General features: G+C 50.3%; 1 protein-coding gene and 1 pseudogene across 2 annotated transcripts; one reads left to right on the top strand and one right to left on the bottom strand.

The window, feature by feature from the left end:
• Window positions 1–1,424: 1,424 nt before the first annotated feature.
• Window positions 1,425–5,399, top strand: PPP1R14A (protein phosphatase 1 regulatory inhibitor subunit 14A). Of its 2 annotated transcripts, XM_068992856.1 has the most exons (4): window positions 1,425–1,671; window positions 3,690–3,770; window positions 4,356–4,388; window positions 5,192–5,399. In XM_068992856.1, exons 1-4 carry the CDS (start codon window positions 1,471–1,473, stop codon window positions 5,318–5,320), a joined length of 444 nt encoding a protein of 147 aa, XP_068848957.1. In that variant the 5' UTR covers window positions 1,425–1,470; the 3' UTR covers window positions 5,321–5,399. The 2 variants fall into 2 exon arrangements, with proteins under 2 accessions (XP_068848957.1, XP_068848958.1); XM_068992857.1 differs by lacking the exon at window positions 3,690–3,770.
• An 8,402-nt stretch (window positions 5,400–13,801) lies between these two features.
• LOC138096794 (cytochrome c oxidase subunit 6C-like) lies at window positions 13,802–18,381 on the bottom strand (annotated as a pseudogene).
• Window positions 18,382–18,606: the final 225 nt, after the last annotated feature.

Genomic DNA, 18,606 nt, shown 5'->3' with positions numbered 1-18,606 from the left:
TACATGACTTCTTTATTTTAGATACAAGTACCTTATCAAATAGATAATTTGCAACTTTTTATCTCATTCTGTGGGTTGTCTCTTCACTTTCGTGAAGTTCTTTAAAACAAGTTTTAAATTTTGATGGTGTCCAATTTATTTTTTTTTTTTGTCGCTTTGCTTTTGGTGTCACATTTAAGGAACCATTGTCTAGGAATGGATGATCTTAGGCAGGGGAAGGACATGGCCAAATGTAAGGTTTTAAAAAAATTGTTTATTTATTTATGGCTGCACTGGGTCTTTGCTGCTGCTCCTGGGCTTTTCTCTCGTTGCAGCAAGTGGGGGTTACTCTCTCGCTGCGGTGCCCGGGCTTCTCACTGCAGTGGCTTCTCTTGTTTCCGAGCACAGCCTCTAAGGGCATGCGGGTCTTAGCAGTTGCAGCACACAGGCTTAGTTGCCCAATGGCATGTGGAATCTTCCTGGACCAAAGATCAAACTCGGGTTCCTTTCATTGGCAGGCAGATTCTCAACCACTGGACCACCAGGGAAGTCCTGCCAAAGTTAAGTTTTGAAGTGCTTTCAACTGAGGTGGGAAGACTTGTGAGGTAAGAAATTTCTCTGGTCACCCTTGTTAAACGTGCAAATTCCACCCTCCTCCATTTCTCATTTTCTGCTTCATATTTCTCCATAAACTAATCATATTCTAACAAACTGTGTAATATACTATACTTACTTATTATGTCACCACTTGTCTCCACCTCATGGAATGTTGACTCCATGAGGATTAGGCTTGTCTGTTTTGTTCACCGCTCTGTCCTCGGTGCCCAGGGAAGTTGAGCAGGGGGAACCTGGTGATCACCAGGGAGACGAGAGAACCCTTGGATGCTATCTGGCATAAGGAGACTGATATGAAGGGGAGAAAGAAAGGCGGCGAGGTGGCGGGGAGGGGTGGCTAACAGCTCAGATGACGTGATGTCAAAAGAATATTTGTTGAATAAAGCGAATATGAACAAATGGATACATGGGTGACTGAATAAATGAAAGAGGGGTCAAAAGACCTACCGTGAGTGCTATGGCTTGGCCTTCCTTTGCGAACAGAGTAGGTAGCACAGGGCCTCCCGCACTGTCCCTGGCAACCACCAGGGGGCGAAGACAGGCCGGGTCCCCGAGAGCCCATCCCGGTACCCGCCCCGCCCCGCCCCGCCCCGCCCCGGGGATCCAGGTCCCGGGAGCCCCAGCCACTCTGCAGGGCCTGGGGCTCCCGGACCTCGCCCATACCTGAACCAGGAACAGCCGCGAGCTTCCCGAGGGCGCAGCCGTAAGTCCTCGCGCTGCAGGCGGGGAAACAGGCCCGGGGCGGTCGGGGCGGGGCCGGCCCCCCTGCGAGTCCGATCCCCCGCCCCCGGCCGGCCCCGCCCCGGCCCGTAAGAGTCCCCCTGGGCGCCCGGCGAAAGCGCACAGCGCGGCGCCGGGGCCGGGGCCAGGACCACGATGGCAGCTCAGCGGCTGGGCAAGCGGGTGCTGAGCAAGCTGCAGGCTCCATCGCGGGCCCGGGGGCCGGGGGGCAGCCCCGGGGGGCTGCAGAAGCGGCACGCGCGCGTCACCGTCAAGTATGACCGGCGAGAGCTGCAGCGGCGGCTGGACGTGGAGAAGTGGATCGACGGGCGCTTGGAGGAGCTGTACCGCGGCCGGGTGAGGCGGAGAGGGGTGGGGAGCACAGACGGGGAGACCCCGGGGGAGGGGAAGGGGGACCCTGGTTGGTTGTTCCCGCTGATGCACCCTGATGCCGCCTCCTTCGCACGGGAGAACACAGCCTCCTGGACCCGTGGGCCCCGCCGTCTACCTTCCATGACACTCTGCTTGTGCACACAGACACACACTTGGGTCCAAACTCCCGGCTTTAGCATGTGGGAGCTGGAGTGACCTTATTTGGAGAAAGGGTGGGGGCAAGGGGGATGTCTTAAAACCAAACATAGACGTGGTGTCTGGGGGAGATACAACCACAGCATACAGCAAAGGAAGCATTGGCATTCACAGACAGGCTCAGCGAGGCGCTGCGGCCACTCGCAGACACAGTGACAGAAGCAACAACTCCACACGGCCTCCCCGGGTCACAAGAGGGGGGCACTTACAGATCAGCCTATGTGACTGCCGCAGGCTCTCCCAGTCACCCCAACACAGGCCACGGCCACATGCAGACACAACACGGCTATACCCACACAAAAGGACTCTAGTCACGGCTGTCCACAGATGTACAGCAAAGCTGTAGCAACTCGCAGACACTGCAAGCTACAACAGCTACCTCTGACACCCAGTGATTCAAGTAACGACCATCCATTATCTCCTAAAAGCAAAAAAACGATAATCACTTTGCAAGCGCAATGATAGATGCTGCAGCCACGCACAGACATAAAATAACAGAAATTATAGCTACACCCAGACAGTAAACTGCGTAAGCCATGGGCTCCTCCGGCCACACAAAGGCAGAAACTGCATCTGCCCGTGAACACACACGGCGTATGCTACAGCCTCCACTGCTATCTCTTGGGCTACAGACAGACATGACATTTCACTGTCTGTAGTCACATTTGTGCAACACACACGTGCTGCAGAGCACGGTCACAGGTACACACACACACACACAGAGGATGAGATACTGTCCTCAGCACAGCTCGAAGCTGGGAGACGCCACAGCCCCTTGCAGTGACCCGAGGCCCCTCCGTCCTCAGACATGTGTGGGCTCACACTGATGGACAGTGGCTAGTGGTAGGTGGCATCAGCTAGCCAGACTCTCAGGGACACAAGCTGTGGTCACTTATTGATTGACCTATGCTGCAGTGAGACAAACGCAGCTAAGCCAGAGTCACCCACCTCCACCCTTAGGACCACAGACCCCTGACACAGAGAACATCACACACACACATGACACATCTCTGCACCCTCCCGTCGGCCCTGGTCTCAAACACAGAGACTCACATAGGCAGTTTACACCCTTACAGACACTCCACGCCACACACCATCCCCCGACTGCCCGGGCCTGAAGCCCACAGTGGAGTCAGCCAGATTTTGCTGGAGGAGGAGAGACTGTAGCCTCTGGGATCTCTTTGCTCAGACAGCTGGGATCTGTCCCCCACAGGGGTACCGAGCCAGACTGCATTTGGCCCTTTGCCTCAAGAGGCCACCCAAGGGTCCCCCTCTTGGCCGCTCGAAATTGGCTCGTGACTTATCCCACCCACCCACCTTGGGGACTTGAGGGTTGTGCTAGGGCCCCAGGGGGTAAGGGGCCATCCCTAGCAGGCTCTAGCCTGCCAGCTTCCCTCCCCTCCACCTAGTGCTTAAACTTTCCCTTGAAAGGACAGAGCCAGCCCCTCTCCAGAATCCCATCATCTGACATTCCAAGACTCGACCAGGCCTGCTCCCCACTGTGGGAACCGGAGCCAAGGCAGGAGTGCAGTGCCAGGCCCGAGACTCCCGGGACCCAGGGGCCAGGATCCGAGCTGGTACAAGCTCTGGGGCCTCTGTCAACCCATCTGTCATCCCCCCACCCCACCACACCCAGATGTCCCGCCTCGGCGGTGCTGTCCCTGACTACCACATTATTGCTCCAGAACCCGCCAGCTGGGCCCTGGGGCGGCTGGGGCTCCTCCGGAGCCTGGGACAAAGACGGGAGGGAGGGAAGGGACCCTGACTGCCCCTCCTTCTCCGCTCAGGAGGCAGACATGCCTGATGAGGTCAACATCGATGAATTGTTGGAATTAGAGAGCGAAGAGGAGAGAAGCCGGAAAATCCAGGTAGGTGGAAGGGAAAGCCACACCTAGCCCCCTCCCCTGCATCTCCCTAAAAATCGTATCAATAATTAACGGGTTTATTGAGCACTCCCTCAGTGCCAGGCACTGTTTCAATGGTTTTAAGCTTTGTAACTTATTTAATCTTCACAAAATCCTCCAAAGGGGCTGTTATCTCCATTGCACTACTATCGCTACTATTATCTCCATTTTCAACTCGAGGAAGATGACTCCCAGAGACATCTAATCACTTGCCCAGGGTCACACAGCTAAGCAGGGGCAGAGCTGAGAGTCAGAGCGCAGCAGCGCGCATGCAGTGCCCCGCTTTTCCGGCCTCCGTGCTCTAGAGGGAGGGAATGCTTTGTGACCTTCTGGCCCTCTCTGGATCCAGCGCTGGTTGGGGGCTGAGTGTCTGGACTCACCCCTATCCCCCAATAGCTCTCTAAGATGCCCAGATCTGTTTCTTCCCTTGAAGCCACATGGGAAGTCCACCTGGACGTCCATCTGTCTTGCTGCCTTGGGGCTTTGCTGGGTTGGAGGGGTGTAGGTGTTGGTCATTTACTATTTTTTTTTCTGTTGGGGGTTGTTTAGGGACTCCTAAAGTCGTGCACAAACCCCACAGAGGTGAGTTTTCTGTCCCCCACTCTAGGCCCTGTTCTGTCCTCCCCACCCGTGGGGGTGGGCTCCGGGGAGGAGGGAGGAAGCTGGCAGGGCCAGGACCCGCAGAGGGAACCCTGGGGGCCCTGCCTCTCCCAGCGCCCTTTCCTCATCTCAGTGGTGTCCTTTGTCTTCCTCACTCCTGTCCCTCTCTCCCCATCTGCCGCCGGGGCTCCATTATCTCCCCCTGCTGAGGCGCTCCCCCATCTGTCTCCTGTCTCTGCCTCTCTCCCCCGTCCCTGCCTGCAGCACCCTGGGGCTCCCTTCCCCACCTCTCGGGGGCCCCCCAGCCTTCCAGGCCCTGAGCTGCCCAACCCCTCCCACTTCCTTCCCGGCTTTAAAAGGGAAAACTATTCGTGTTTCTCTGACCGGCTCTGGGCTGCCTGAGGGACAAACGTCACTGTGTGTCTGTCTGCCCTGGAGCCGGCTCAGGCCTCTGGCCCCTGGGGACCCTCCTGGTAATCTGTTGGCCTGAGAAATAGCCCCATGTTGCCCCGTGGCTCTGTTTCTTTCTCGGGCCCCTTGTTTCTCTCCCCACCTCTTCTCTGCACCTCTCTCCGTTTCTGTCTCTCTCCCTGCCTCCCGTCTCTTCCTCTCTCTCTGCCCTGTTCATCTCCATCTGGAGCCTCTGCCCCTCCTTACCTCCACCTCCATCCCCTCTCACTGGCCAGAGGGCAGGAAAAAGAGGGGTCCCAGGTCGGAAGGGCTGGGCTGGCCAGGGGGTGCCCCCACCCATCCCTGTGTTCTCAGCACCCTCGCCCCGTCCTCAGGACTTCGTCCAGGAGCTTCTGGCGAAGCTGCGAGGCCTCCACAAGCAGCCAGGCCTCCGTCAGCCCAGCCCCTCCGGCGACGGCAGCCTGAGCCCCCGCCAGGACCGAGCCCGGACCGCACCGCCCTGACCCCCTCTGGCCTCCGTGACCTGCTCCGTCTCCCCGCCACCCAACGCCGTCCTGGCTTGTTTATAAGTCGTATTTAATGGTTCCGTAACAATAACACCGCGTGCTGTTTTTCCTCTCCCCGGTTACCGTGGGCTTCCCTGAGCGCCTCCCCCCACAGCCCTCTCTCCCGCTGCGTCTCCTCGGCCCCCGGCCCCGGCAGCTGGCCCGGACAGATGGAGAACAGCTCCTCAGCCAGAGAGCATGAGAACAGGCCCTGCTGACCTTCCACCCCTGGGGTTCACATCCTGTCCTCGCCTCCCCCAGCCTTGGCCTAGCCCCAGCCAGCAGGCCTCCGTATGTGGGCAGTGGTGGAAGGGGGGTGCTGTGGGGAGGACCACCTGTGGACCATCACAGCAGAGGCCCAGGACCGAATGTGCCTGCTGTGACCGCAGCGTACCCGGAACAAACCATTCATCCTCTCCATAGATTTTATTGCACATTCATTGGATGCTTTTATCCCGGGGTCGGGAAGATCCCCTGGAGAAGGAAATGGAAAGCCACTCCAGTATTCTTGCCTGGGAAATTCCATGGACAGAGGAGCCTGGAAGTCTACAGTTCATGGGGTGGCAAGAGTCGAACACGACTTAGTGACTAAACCACCACCATTGGATGCTTAGCACTGCCATTGGTATTGAGGCCACAGAGATAAGCAGAAATTGGCCCCTGGCGTCAAGGTGGTGGGGAAGGAGAGCCTGCAGGTGGGAGATTAGAGCAAAGTGTGCTGAATGGTTCAAGATACTTGGGAGCCTAGGGAGTGGGAGGAGCGGTTCTTGGGGTGGTGAAGAAATCTAGGAGTGCTTCCCGAAGAAAGTGACACTTGGGCAGGGCTTTGAAGGATGTGTAGGAGTTTGTGTGAAATGGGTACCCATATTTGAGGACTCTGAACTAGTGGGTGACGGGATTAACATTGGGGCTGAGGAGGCTTCCCTGGTGGCTCAGAGGTAAAGCATTTGCCTGCAGTATGGGATACCCAGGTTTGAACCTTGGGTCAGGAAGATCCCCTGGAGAAGGAAATGGCAACCCACTCCAGTACTCTTGCCTGGAAAATTCCTCAGATGGAGGATCCTGGTGAGCTACAGTCCATGGGGGTCGCAAAGACTTGGACACGACTGAGCAACTTCACTTTCTTTCTGAGACAGGGAAGATAACAAATAATTGGCAGGCCAATCTATCAGTCAGAATAGACAAGTCCTCCAGAACTGAAACAGGGAAGCCGATTGGGCTGGGGCATGCTCATGCTGGGGAAAGGAGGCCCAGAAGAGTCTTAGGGGAAGGGCCAGGGTACCAAGTGAATAGCAGCTATTTATCAAAGACTGTGGAAGTATTTCATTATTTTAACAATAGTTTTGTTGTCCCAGCCATGTACAATCAGGAGATGGGGGTGTGGCTGTGGCTGTGTTTAGCACTGGGGTCAGGCCAGAGCTGCTTTGTGACCCTCTGGCCCTCTCTGGATCCAGTTGCTGGTTGTGGAGCTGAGTGTCTGGACTCATCCCTAGCCTGGAGGGGCAAAGCACCTCTCCCATCTCACCCCTACTAACCAAAATTTGCGCCTCAACCCCCATGCCCATTCAGTGCCACCCAGCAGCCCTGCCAAAATTAGGCGCCCATCCCAGGGGTCTGAGTTCTTGTCTGGCAGGAAGAGAAGCTGACCCTGGAGAAGAGGAATATCCAGGAGCCCCTGGTCTGTCCAGCCCTTCAGGCAACCTTGCTGTCCCTGTGCAGACAGACCTCAGGCTTCCAGTGCCTCTTCCCCTCCACACAACAGGGTACAGAGTGTGAACGGGGAACCCCTCCTCCCAGCAGCCACATGAAGTCTTGGGTGTGCCAGGTGTCGGGCCTCTCAGTTTCCTCATCTGTAAAGTGGGGACTTCACCCATGAGGAAACTGAGGCCCAGACAGTGATGTCAGTTGCCCCAAGTCACTCAGCTGGGAAGTGGTGCTGGGTTTCAATCCTAGGCATTATGACTCCAGAACCCAACTACTTCTTCACTACAGTGCCCTTTTAAGCCATAGCTTTAGCATAAATTGCAGTTCTTCAGGGGCAAGAAGAGGTGTACTAATTCATACTAAGGTGCAGGTGACTGCTACCAGCTCTCTGAAATAGCCTATCCAAAGGGCAATGCAGGGAATTCCTTTGCGTTCAAGTGGTTAAGACTCCATGCTTCTAATGCAGGGACCATGGGTTTCATCCCTGGTCAGAGAACTAGGTCCCACGTGCTGTGTGATGCAGCCAAAAATTTTTTTAAAGTAAAATAAAGGGCAATACAGTTTGAGAACGTGGCTACAACAAATGGATCTGGAAGCAGCATACCATGGTGGGTAAGACCATGACCTCTGGGGTTAAGGCCTGGATTCAAAGACCATCTGTTCTACTTTGTAGCTGTGTGGTCTAGTGCAAATCACTTAACCCCTCTGTGTCCACATGCTTCAAGTGTTCACATCTGTAAAATGAAGGTGATGATAATAGTACCTGCCTTCCAGGATGGTTGTGAAGTTTAAATGCATTGATCATAGACTAGTGCCAGGGCACATAATAAGCTTTATGATCAACTTTATCACTGGGGGGAAGACTGAACCATTAGCTCCTTACAGCCACCATCCCTGGCCAACAAAATGTCCTCAGGGACACTGAATCACAGCCCCTCCGTTAAGGAAAAGTCACAAAGGACACAGCGTACCTGGCCTACCAGGCTTGCATCATTGCCACACTCACCTCCTCACACTGCCTCCCAGGCATCTGTGATCTTGTTTCTCACTTATCAGCCAAATAATACTTTTTCTCATTTTTTAAAATTTTGGCTTCATCTCTCAGGTTGTGGGATCTTGGTTCCCTGACCAGGGATTGAACCAGGGGGTCAGCAATTAAAGCAGAGTTCAAACCACCGGACCTCCAGGGAAGTCCCTCTTACTTTTTTAGCCTTCTTCCACCTTGCTCCCTCCATGGGCTTCTTCTGGCTTCAGAAGAGAAATCCTCCACTCTCCACCCCCCTCACCTGTCACCATTCTGCCTTCATCCCTCCTCTTTCCCCCTCCCTCCTCTTTCCCTCACTTCCAGGAGGCTCTTTCCCTCCTGGACTCTCAAATGTTTCTCTGCCCCAGCACTCTATTCAGAATCCCTCATCATTTAGATGTAATTTCAGACAGGTGTCCTTGAGCCCCTTGTCTAAGGCTATCACTATGGCTATCCTGTCACAATAAATTTTCTCCACAGGATTTATCACACCCTGAAATTTTAGTTTACTTTCTGTCTACCCTCCCTGGTCGCTTGCGACCCTATGGACTGTATCCAGGAGGTTCCTCTGTCCATGGAATTCTCCAGATAAGAATACTGGAGCGGGTTGCCATGCCCTCCACCAGGAGATTATCCCAACCCAGGAATCGAACCTGTGCCTTTTGCGTCTCCGGCTTGGTAGACGGGTTCTTTACCACTGAGCCGCCAGAGAAGGAGCCACCCAGGAAGCCCCCTACCTTCCCGTTCTTTCAGAATATTAGTTTTCTAGGCCCAGCGGCATTCCTAACGTCAGGAGCGGCGCCTGGCACCCGGTAGGTGCTGGACCAATAGCAGCACCTCCTGGTGGCCACATTCTCCGCGCATAGTAACCCTCCTCGAGGGTGAAGGGACGTGAAGCCTTAGCGCCCCCTCGTGGCTACGCGACTTGTTTTAAAGTTTTTGGGTTTTTTTAGTTGCTCAGTCTTGTCTGACTCTTTGCGATCCCATGGACTGTAGCATACCATGGGATTTTCCAGGCAAGAGTACTGGACTGGGTTGCCATTCCCTTCACCAGAGGATCTGACTTGTTTTAAACTACACCCCAAAGGTCAGTTACTCCAGGGGGCTCAGTCATTCAGTTCAGTCGCTCTGTCGTGTCTGACTCTTTGCGACCCCATGAACCGCAGCATGCCAGGCCTCCCTGTCCATCACCAACTCCCGGAGTCCACCCAAACCAGGGGGCTCGGCCGGCATTAATTAAGAGCTGGCTGCAGAGATTGCTACTGCAAAGCACTCGCCCATCTTTGATCAACAGCAGAGGCTTTGCTAATAGAATGATAAATATTAGAAATGGGATCACATTGATGATATGATTGTTAATTGGTCAAAATGTTTTAGAAGTACTACTTGCCTTTATAATAAAGAGGGCAGGAAGGCTACTCACAAAAGGTGTATCATGGTTGATACAAGATAAGCCTACAAGAATCAATGTCATTTCACTAATACTAACATAACCAATAAAACATTATTTAAAAAATGTGTTCCGGAAATCCGGCACCAAAAAGCAAAACAAACTTGTTCAGCTCTCAGTAGCTACAAAAACTATAGTTTATTTAACACCTTAAAGATAGTTAAGTCCTAGAAGGAAAAAGCATCAATATGCCAATAAAGGATACAGAAGATAAAGTGGAAAAAAATGAGACTATCCATGCCTTTGCATAAGATATCTTAGTCTTATCCACATGTCAGTTCTCTCCAAATTAGTCAATAAATTCAAAGCAACTTCAATCAGAATTCTGGATGGGTTTTCTGAGGTACTTGATAAAACCTATTCTAAAATTTGTGTGGAGGAATGCACACACGCATGCTGAGTCGCTTCAGTCGTGTCCGACTCTTCGACGCTATGGACTGTAGCTTGCCAGGCTCCTTTGTCCATGGGATTTCTCAGGCAAGAATACTGGAGTTGGTTGCCATGCCCTCCTCCAGAGGATCCTCCCGACGATCGAATCATGTATCTTCTGTCTCCTTCATTGGCAGGCAGGTTCTTTACCACTAGCGCCACCTGGGAAGCCGTATGGAGGAATGACGAAGTCAGCATTAGAGAGGAAAGAGAAGAGGGCTTGCTCTACCAAATATTAGCCATATTGCAAAACCATCGTAATGAAAACTCTGGGGATTTCTCTGGTGGTCCAGTGACTGGGACTCCATGCTTCCAATCCAGGGGACTTGGGTTTGATCCCTGGTCAGGTAAATAGGATCCCACATGTCAACAGGTGCGGCCAAAAATAAAAAAAAACCATGGCATTGATGCAGCAACAGATGAACACAGCAAAAAAACAGAAGAGACTCGCAGACAGGACCACCAGGCTCCTCTCTCCATGGGACTTCCAGGCGAGACTTCTGGAGGGGGTTGCCATTTTCTACTCCAGTATTTGTCTGTTTTCGTGATTTTGCTTGCCTCAGGCAGTAAAACACATCCAGTCCTTGTTATTCCATCTTGGTCAGAGCCAGAAGTCTCCAAGAAACTTCAAAACATACGTTTCTTGTCAGTTTCCTCTTGTAAGCAGATAGGGTAGAGGGTCCCTGGAGAAAAAGAACGAGGCACGGCTTTCCTGACACAGGAGAAGCCATTTAAAAACAAATTCATTCATTTATTTAGTTAATTTTGGTTTTGCTGAGTCTTGGTTGCTGCGTTGGCTTTTTTAATAGTTGCGGCAAGTAAGGGCTCCTTTCTGGTTGCGGTGCTCGGGCTTCTCATTTCGCTGACTTCTCTTGTTGTGGAGCAGGGCTCTAGTGTGTGGGCTCAGGAGGTGCGGCTACCAGGCTCTAGAGCATAAGCTCGATAGTGTGGCGCACACACAGGCTTAGTTGCTCCTCAGCATGTGTGATCTTCCCGGACCACGGATTGAACCCTTGTCTTTTGAGTTGGCAGGTAGATTCTTTACCACTGAGCCACCATGGAAACCTGAGAATCCATTTTTGACCTGAGAAGTCATTTTGTGATCTGAGCCCAGCCACAAGGCTTGCCCTTGAATAGTTCTCAGTAATCAGTGAACTAAAGGGAATAAAATAATGCAGAAACAAAGGAGGGTTAGCATGCAAGACAAATAACAATAGCAAAGATAATGTATCAGTGGTAAAGATACAGTTCTATTTCAATGGTAAAGATTAGCCTGAAGTGCTCAACCACCAGATCAGAACCTCAGCGATGATGACATTGACCTTTTCTGACCCTTGTAACTTTAATCAACTAAAGCTTGAACTCTGTTGGCCACCCAAAGCCCTTCATGAGTATCCATGCACCCTTAGCTTAAAACTTTCCCAGTTTTACTGTTTGAGGAGACACTGTCTTGGGAGAGATCCCTGGTGTTCTCCTTACTTACTGCTGTTCAGTTCAGTTCAGTCGCTCAGTCGTGTCCGACTCTCCATGGACTGCAGCACACCGGACCTCCCTGTCCATCACAAACTCCCAAAGTTTACTCCAACTCATGTCCATTGAGTCAGTGATGCTATCCAACCATCTCATCCTCTGTCGTCCCCTTCTCCTCCCGCCTTCAATCTTTCCCAGCATCAGGGTCTTTTCAAATGAGTCAGCTCTTCGAATCAGGTGGTCAAAGTGTTGGAGTTTCAGCTTCGACATCAGTCCTTCCAATATTCAGGACTGATTTCCTTTAGGATTGACTGGTTGGATCTCCTTGCAGTCCAAGGGACTCTTAAGAGTCTTCTCTAGCACCACAGTTCAAAAGCATCAATTCTTCGGTGCTCAGCTTTCTTTATAGTCCAACTCTCACATCCATACATGACTACCGTATGTAGCCTTGACTAGATGGACCTTGTTGGCAAAGTAACGTCTCTGCTTTTTAATATGCTGTCTAGGTTGGTTATAACTTTTCTCCCAAGGAGTAAGCGTCTTTTAATTTCACGGCTGCAATCACCATCTGCAGTGATTTGGGAGCCCAAAAAAAATAAAGTCTGACACTGTTCCCACTGTTTCCCCATCTATTTGCCATGAAGTGATGGGACCAGATACCATGATCTTAGTTTTCTGAATGTTGAGTTTTAAGCCAGCTTTTTCACTCTCCTCTTTCACTTTCATCAAGAGGCTCTTTAGTTCTTCTTTGCTTTCTGCTGTAAGGGCAGTGTCGTCTGCATATCTGAGGTGATTGATATTTCTCCCAGTGATCTTGATTCCAGTTTGTGCTTTATCCAGCCCAGCGTTTCTCGTGATGTACTTTGCATGTAAGTTAAATAAGCAGGGTGACAATATACCTTGTCGTACTCCTTGACGTACTCCTTTTCCTATTTGGAACCAGTCTGTTGTTCCATGTCCAGTTCTAACTATTGCTTCCTGACCTGCATATAGGTTTCTCAAGAGGCAGGTCAGGTGGTCTGGTATTCCCATCTCTTTAAGAATTTTCCAGAGTTTGTTGTGGTCCACACAGTCAAAGATTTTGGCATAGTCAATAAAGCAGAAATAGATGTTTTTCTGGAACTCTCTTGCTTTTTCGATGATCCAGTGGATGTTGGCAATTTGATCTCTGGTTCCTCTGCCTTTTCTAAATCCAGCTTGAACATCTGGATTTAGATGCTCACGGTTCACGTACTGTTGAAGCCTGGCTTGGAGAATTTTGAGCATTACTTTCTTAGCGTGTGAGATGAGTGCAACTGTGCGGTAGTTTGAGCGTTCTTTGGCATTGCCTTTCTTTGGGACTGGATGAAAGTGATCATATCCCTTCCTTTTCCCTTGCTCTGGCTTAGTCCTGTCTTTTGGCTCAACGCCCACCAAGAGGCAAACGCAGTTTCTCAGGTAACATCTGTGAGCTACAGACTGCCAGCAACTGAGCGACAGCAAGGGCACTTGCCATCCCGCTGTGCTGCTGCAGCTACTGACCCTGGGAGCTCAGGGTGGAGAGTGAGACCCTCTGTGCCCCGGGGACACTGGTGGAACAGGTCTTTAGATAGTTAGATATTCTCAGGGACTGATTGCATGATCCCAATCCTTGTTATTGTTGTTTAATCACTCAGTCCTGTCCGACTTTTTGGGACCCCATGGTCCGTAGCCTGCCAGGCTCCTCTGTCCATGGGATTCCCCAGGCAACAATACTGAAGTGGGTTGCCACTTCTTTCTCCAGGGGATATTCCCAACTCAGGGATCAAACCTGTGTCTCCTGCATTGGCAGGCAGATTCTCTACCACTGAGCTACCAGGGAAACCCTTATATCTAGAAAAGCACTAAATTCCTTCATGGTGACTCATGACCAGCTGAAAAACTTTTGTAAAGTAAGCGCTTGATTTCATTGAACTCCCCCTTTACCGGAGTCTTATATATTGACCTCCCCCTACTCCCTCTTTGGAGCAGTCTCTCCGAGCTATCTGAAGTGCTGTCTCCTGGGCTGCAGGCCTCATTTTGCCCCAAATAAAACTTAAATTGCAACTCTCATGTGCATCTTTTTAGCCGACAATTCCTCTCATGTATCAGCTCCAGGAGAGCAGGGATTTTTGTCTGCTTTCTTTCTTTCTTTTCCTGCAGGGCTCTTTGTCCTTAAAACAGCATCTGACACGGGATAGGTACTTGTTAAACTTTTTTTTTTTTTGCACAATATTTTTTAATCATTTATTTATCTAGAGAAACTATTCCTTAGCCCAGATATTCATAGTTCATAGTGCAGGAACACAGGCAAGTGGCAAACTTCCATGGAACGCAACCCAAAGAAATTCTTTCTATTCCAAAATCACATTGCACTCTGAAAGATACCAGTTTTCCTGATCTCCTCAACAGCTTTTATGGAGTTATAATTTTTGCAGAAATCTGCATATATCTTCTTTCCTTATTCAACCACATCAAATGTATAGAAAGTTGCAACTCCCAAGGAGATAGTGAATAATCCAAGGATATGAAATCACAGATATTGGCCAGAAGGCCACACGTCTGAGGTTTGGTCAAAGAACTGGAAGCCACGGTAGTTTTTCTCCTTGACAACTCAACAACAACATCCTTCCAGACAGACGGAGAGATGGACCTGGGTAAATATTTATAGAAGAGATGATTAAATGGATGAAGTGGGTCTTATTATGATTCCATGTTACAGGTGAGGAAATTGGGGCACAGTGAGGGCCAGTCATTTGTAAAGAGAGTCAAACTCAGGCAATCTGACTCCCGAGCCCAAACTCTTAACCACGAGACAGCTGCCACTCTACTAAACAGGGACTGGGCTGTCTCTCTGACTTTTTCTAAGACCCACTTCCTCCCTGTAGCAAGGAGTGCAGTCTCCCATGACTGAACATTCTCATACTCCCAACATGGGAGTGGTGATTCACTCACTGCTGTAGCCCTGGAGCCCAACATGGACACGTGGTGAAAGCGAAAGTGTTAGTTGCTCAGGTGTCTGACTCTTTGCAACTCCATGGACTGTAGCCCCCAGACTCCTCTGTTCATGGAGTTCTCCAGGTAAGAGCACTGGAGTGGGTTGCCCTTCCCTTCTCCAGGCGATCTTCTCAACCTACGGATCAAACCCGCATCTCCTGCATCTCCTCCATTTCGGGTGCGTTCTTGATCATCTGAGCCACCAGGGAAGCCCAGCATGGGCACATAGCTGGCACTCATTTGCTGAATCAATGAGCGAATGGATAAATAAAAGACTTGAAGACACTTAGACTGTGTCCATCAGGATTTTTTGGTTGCAAGCCACAGACTTCATGGTAGACCTGAACTAAAGACCTCTCTACTTAGGTCCACTGTGAAAAATCCCAGGGAACAGCCCTGATTGGTGAAGCAGGGTCCTGTTCTGTCTCTGAACCAATCACTGTGACCAGGGGGCATTTCTTTTTTTTTTTTTAAGTTGAAGTATAGTTGATTTACAATGTTGTGTTAATTTCTGTTGTACAGCAAAATGATTTATATATATATATAAAACTTTAAAATATGTTTTCATTATGGTTTACCACAGCATATTGAATATAGTGCCCTGTGCTATCCAGTAGGACTTTGTTGTTTAGCCACTCTGTATAATAGTCTGCATCTGCTGATCCCAAACTCCCGCTCCACCCATCCCTCCCCTCCCCACTGGCAACCACAAGTCTACTCTCCATGTCTGAGAGTCTAAAAAAACAGGGTTTTTCTTAAGGGTTAGCTATGTGGTGAGGTCAGAGACCCCCAAAGACTGAATGCTAAGCAGACACCCTCATAGGGCACTCTCCCATGGGAATAAATATAGCAATTGGCTGTAAGTTCAGTTTACATGCTGAACATGTAAGTGCCCAAGCATGGGCCACAATTTAAGAAAGCAGCTGGAATGAGAAAACAGATTGACTTGGGTGGCTGTGATATACACAGTCGGCTGGCAGCTTGCAGCAACTGTCGTGGTAATGAAATCATCATAAAGGACTGGGGTGCCCAATGAGGAATTCACCGGAGACACCACAGAACCGATGATGCTTGTACAGCTGTACTCCTGGTCCTGTGTGTGGGCCTCTAGGTGTACCACTGGCTTGAGGCAGACTTGGCTGTATCAATCATGGCCCCAAGAGGAAACACAAGGCCAAGCAGATAAAGATAACCTGAGTAAGATAACTTCTCATAGAGAAGCTGTTTACAGAATGGGGGGGAATCACTCTAGATCTTGAGTCAGGGGAGGGGGCCCAAAAGGGGGCTCTTGTCTAACCCTCAAAGATGAATTGTCTGAGGAGACACACCTGCTGGCAAAGCAAAGCACTTTACCGGGGAGAGGCACCCGGGTGGAGCACAGGAAGGCGAGGGAACCCGGGAGGACTGCCTGCCACTAGAGTAGCAGGATCTGGTTTCGTGGTGATGGGTTAGTTTCCAGGTCGTCTCTGGCCAATCATTTTGATTCGGGGTCCTTCCTGGTGGTACAAACATTGCTCAGCCAAGATGGACACCAGTGAGGAGGATTCTGGGAGGTGGTAGGGCATGTGGCGTCTGCTTCTGACCTTTCCCGATTTCTTCCAGTTGGTGGTGGCTTGTTAGCTCCTTGTTCTTTACTAGGACCTCCTGCCATAAAACTCATGCAAGTGGTTAGTATGGTGCTTGGCCAGAGTGGGCAGTGTCAGTCAGTGTTTCCCCTAACAGTACCCACCCCCCTCACCCCTGCCCCATGCATGAGGGTTTCTGGGTCTCTACATTCCCTCTACCACCTGACATGATCCAGCTTTCTGATTTTTGTCTGTCTAGTAGGTGCTATAAAGAAGGCTGAGCATTAAGAATTGATCCTTTCAGAAAAAAAAAAAGAATTGATGCTTTCAAATTGTGGTACTGGAGAAGACTTTTGAGAGTCCCCTGGAGAGCAAGGAGATCAAACCAGCTGATCCTAAAGGAAATCAATCCTGAATATTTACTGGCAGTACTGATGCTGAAGCTCCAATACTTTGGCATCTGAGGCGAAGAGCCAACTCATTGGGAAAGACCTTGATGCTGGGAAAGATTGAGGGCAGGAGGAGAAGGGGATGACAGAGAATGAGATGTTTGGATGGCATCACCGATTCAATGGACATGAATTTGAGCAAACTCCGGGAGATGGTGGAGGACAGGGGAGCCTAGCGTGCTTCAGTCCATGGGGTCACAAAGAGTCAGGTTGTTGCTCAGTCACAAGTTAGTGACTGAGCAACAACAACTAGGCACTAAGTGATCTCTCATTGTTTTTTCCCCCCATTTTTATTATGAAAAATTTTCAAATGTATAGAAAAATTGGAAGGAATTTGAGCACTCATATCCCAGTTGTTTTTAACTTCCATTTTTCTGAGTACTAACAATTTTGAAAACATTTTCTTATGCTTGACAGGTTTTGGGGTCTTCTGACATTTAAGTGCTCACATCCTTTGCTTGCTCAGATATTTTTTTTGCGGGGGAAGTGGCTGTCTTATTCATTTTTAAGGGTTCTTTGAATATTCTTATCATTAATCTTTTGTCAGTTTCAGATATGGTACTTTTCACTTACCTGTCTATTAATTTTGTTCATAATTCCTTCACTAAACAGAATTCTTAATTTTATTTACTTATTTTGGGAATTTCCAAGCATAGAAGGTAGAGAGAATAGCATGACCCCCTATTTAGCTGTTATTCCGCCCCAAGAATTATCAATGCACACTGATTTGTGTTTTAATTATCCTCCTTACCCTTTTTGTTTTTAAAGCTGAAACACTTTATTTTCCACAATTTCAAAAATACAGAAAAGTTGAAGTAATTGTTCAGGGAATACCCACACACCCATCAGCTGGACTCTACCATTAGCATTTTTTATAGAAAACATGTATCTTTATTTGAGTGCAGGAGGTCTTAGTTGCAGCAGGCAAACTCCTAGAGCATGTGGGATCTAATTCCCTGACCAGGGATGGAATCCAGGCCCCCTCATTAGGAACGCAGAGTCTTGGCCACTGCACCACGAGGGAAGTCTTAATCAAAAACATTCTAATCTACTGGCACTAGCACTCATTTTTTCCCTCTATCCATCCACCCATCACATTTTTGAATACGTTTCAAAGCTCCACCTTCTTCCTCTAAACTTTTCAGCAAGCATATTAGTAAGAGTTGAATTGTATCCCCTCAAAAAAGATACTTGAAGTTCTGACTCCCAGCACTTTAGAGTGTGACCTTATTTCCAAATAATAAAATGCAGATAGGGAATTCCCTGGTGGTCAGTGGCTAGGGCTCTGAGCTCTTACTGCCAAGAGCCCGGGCTTGATCCCTGGTCAAGGAACTAAGATCCCCCAAGCCTTGTGGCATGGCAAACAACGATGCGTGTGTCAGGCGAGTGTACGCGTCTCAGTTCTTGTCTTGTCACAACAATGATTTGGAGCGATGGACATTAAAGCCCTCAGTGCATCACAGCTCTCGGGTCTTGAACAAACCGTGTCATAGCTCTTAGACCAATCAGTGTTACAGCTCTATTTTATTTAGAAGACAGCAGGAGAATCCATCCTCGAAGAAGAGAACAGAGTGGAGGAGCGAGCCGGCGCAGGAGGGCAGGAGGTGGGGGCGTGGGGTGGGGAGGGGGGGGCGTGGGGCGGGGAGGGGGGTGGGGAGGGGGGAGGGGGGTGGGGAGGGGGCGCGGGGTGGGGCGGGGGGGCGCGGGGTGGGGCGGGGGGGCGCGGGGTGAGGACGTGGCGGGCGGGGGAGAGAGCATGCTTGGCTCCTCCTTTTATATGTTTTCTTCCCCCTGGGCCTGACCTATGCAAATTGGGCTCAGCCAGGAGTGCTGTTCTACCTGAAGTTCTCACTCGGGTCCTCCGACCTTCCTTTGACCTTCCTTTGTTCTATTTTCGTGGGCTCTTCCCTTCCTTGTCTTTTAGCCACCGCCATTTTGGACTCCTTTCCCCTACTCTAACTGCCTAACACATACATACTTGGTTACGGGAAAGTCATGCTAGAAGCTCCTAACCCAGGAGGACTTGTGCCCTTGTAAGAAGACAGCCACATGCAGACAGAGACACAGAAAGAGGCCATGTGAAGACAGAGGCAAAGGGCAGAATGGTGCAACCACAAGCCAAGAAACCTTGGCACGCCCAGAAGCTTGGGAGAGGCAAG

The sequence above is a fragment of the Capricornis sumatraensis genome, chromosome 20, assembly GCF_032405125.1.
Source record: "Capricornis sumatraensis isolate serow.1 chromosome 20, serow.2, whole genome shotgun sequence".
In the NCBI taxonomy this organism is placed as follows: domain Eukaryota; kingdom Metazoa; phylum Chordata; class Mammalia; order Artiodactyla; family Bovidae; genus Capricornis; species Capricornis sumatraensis.
The sequence above is the reverse complement of the archived record's forward strand: the minus strand, read 5'-3'. Positions and strand labels throughout refer to the sequence as shown.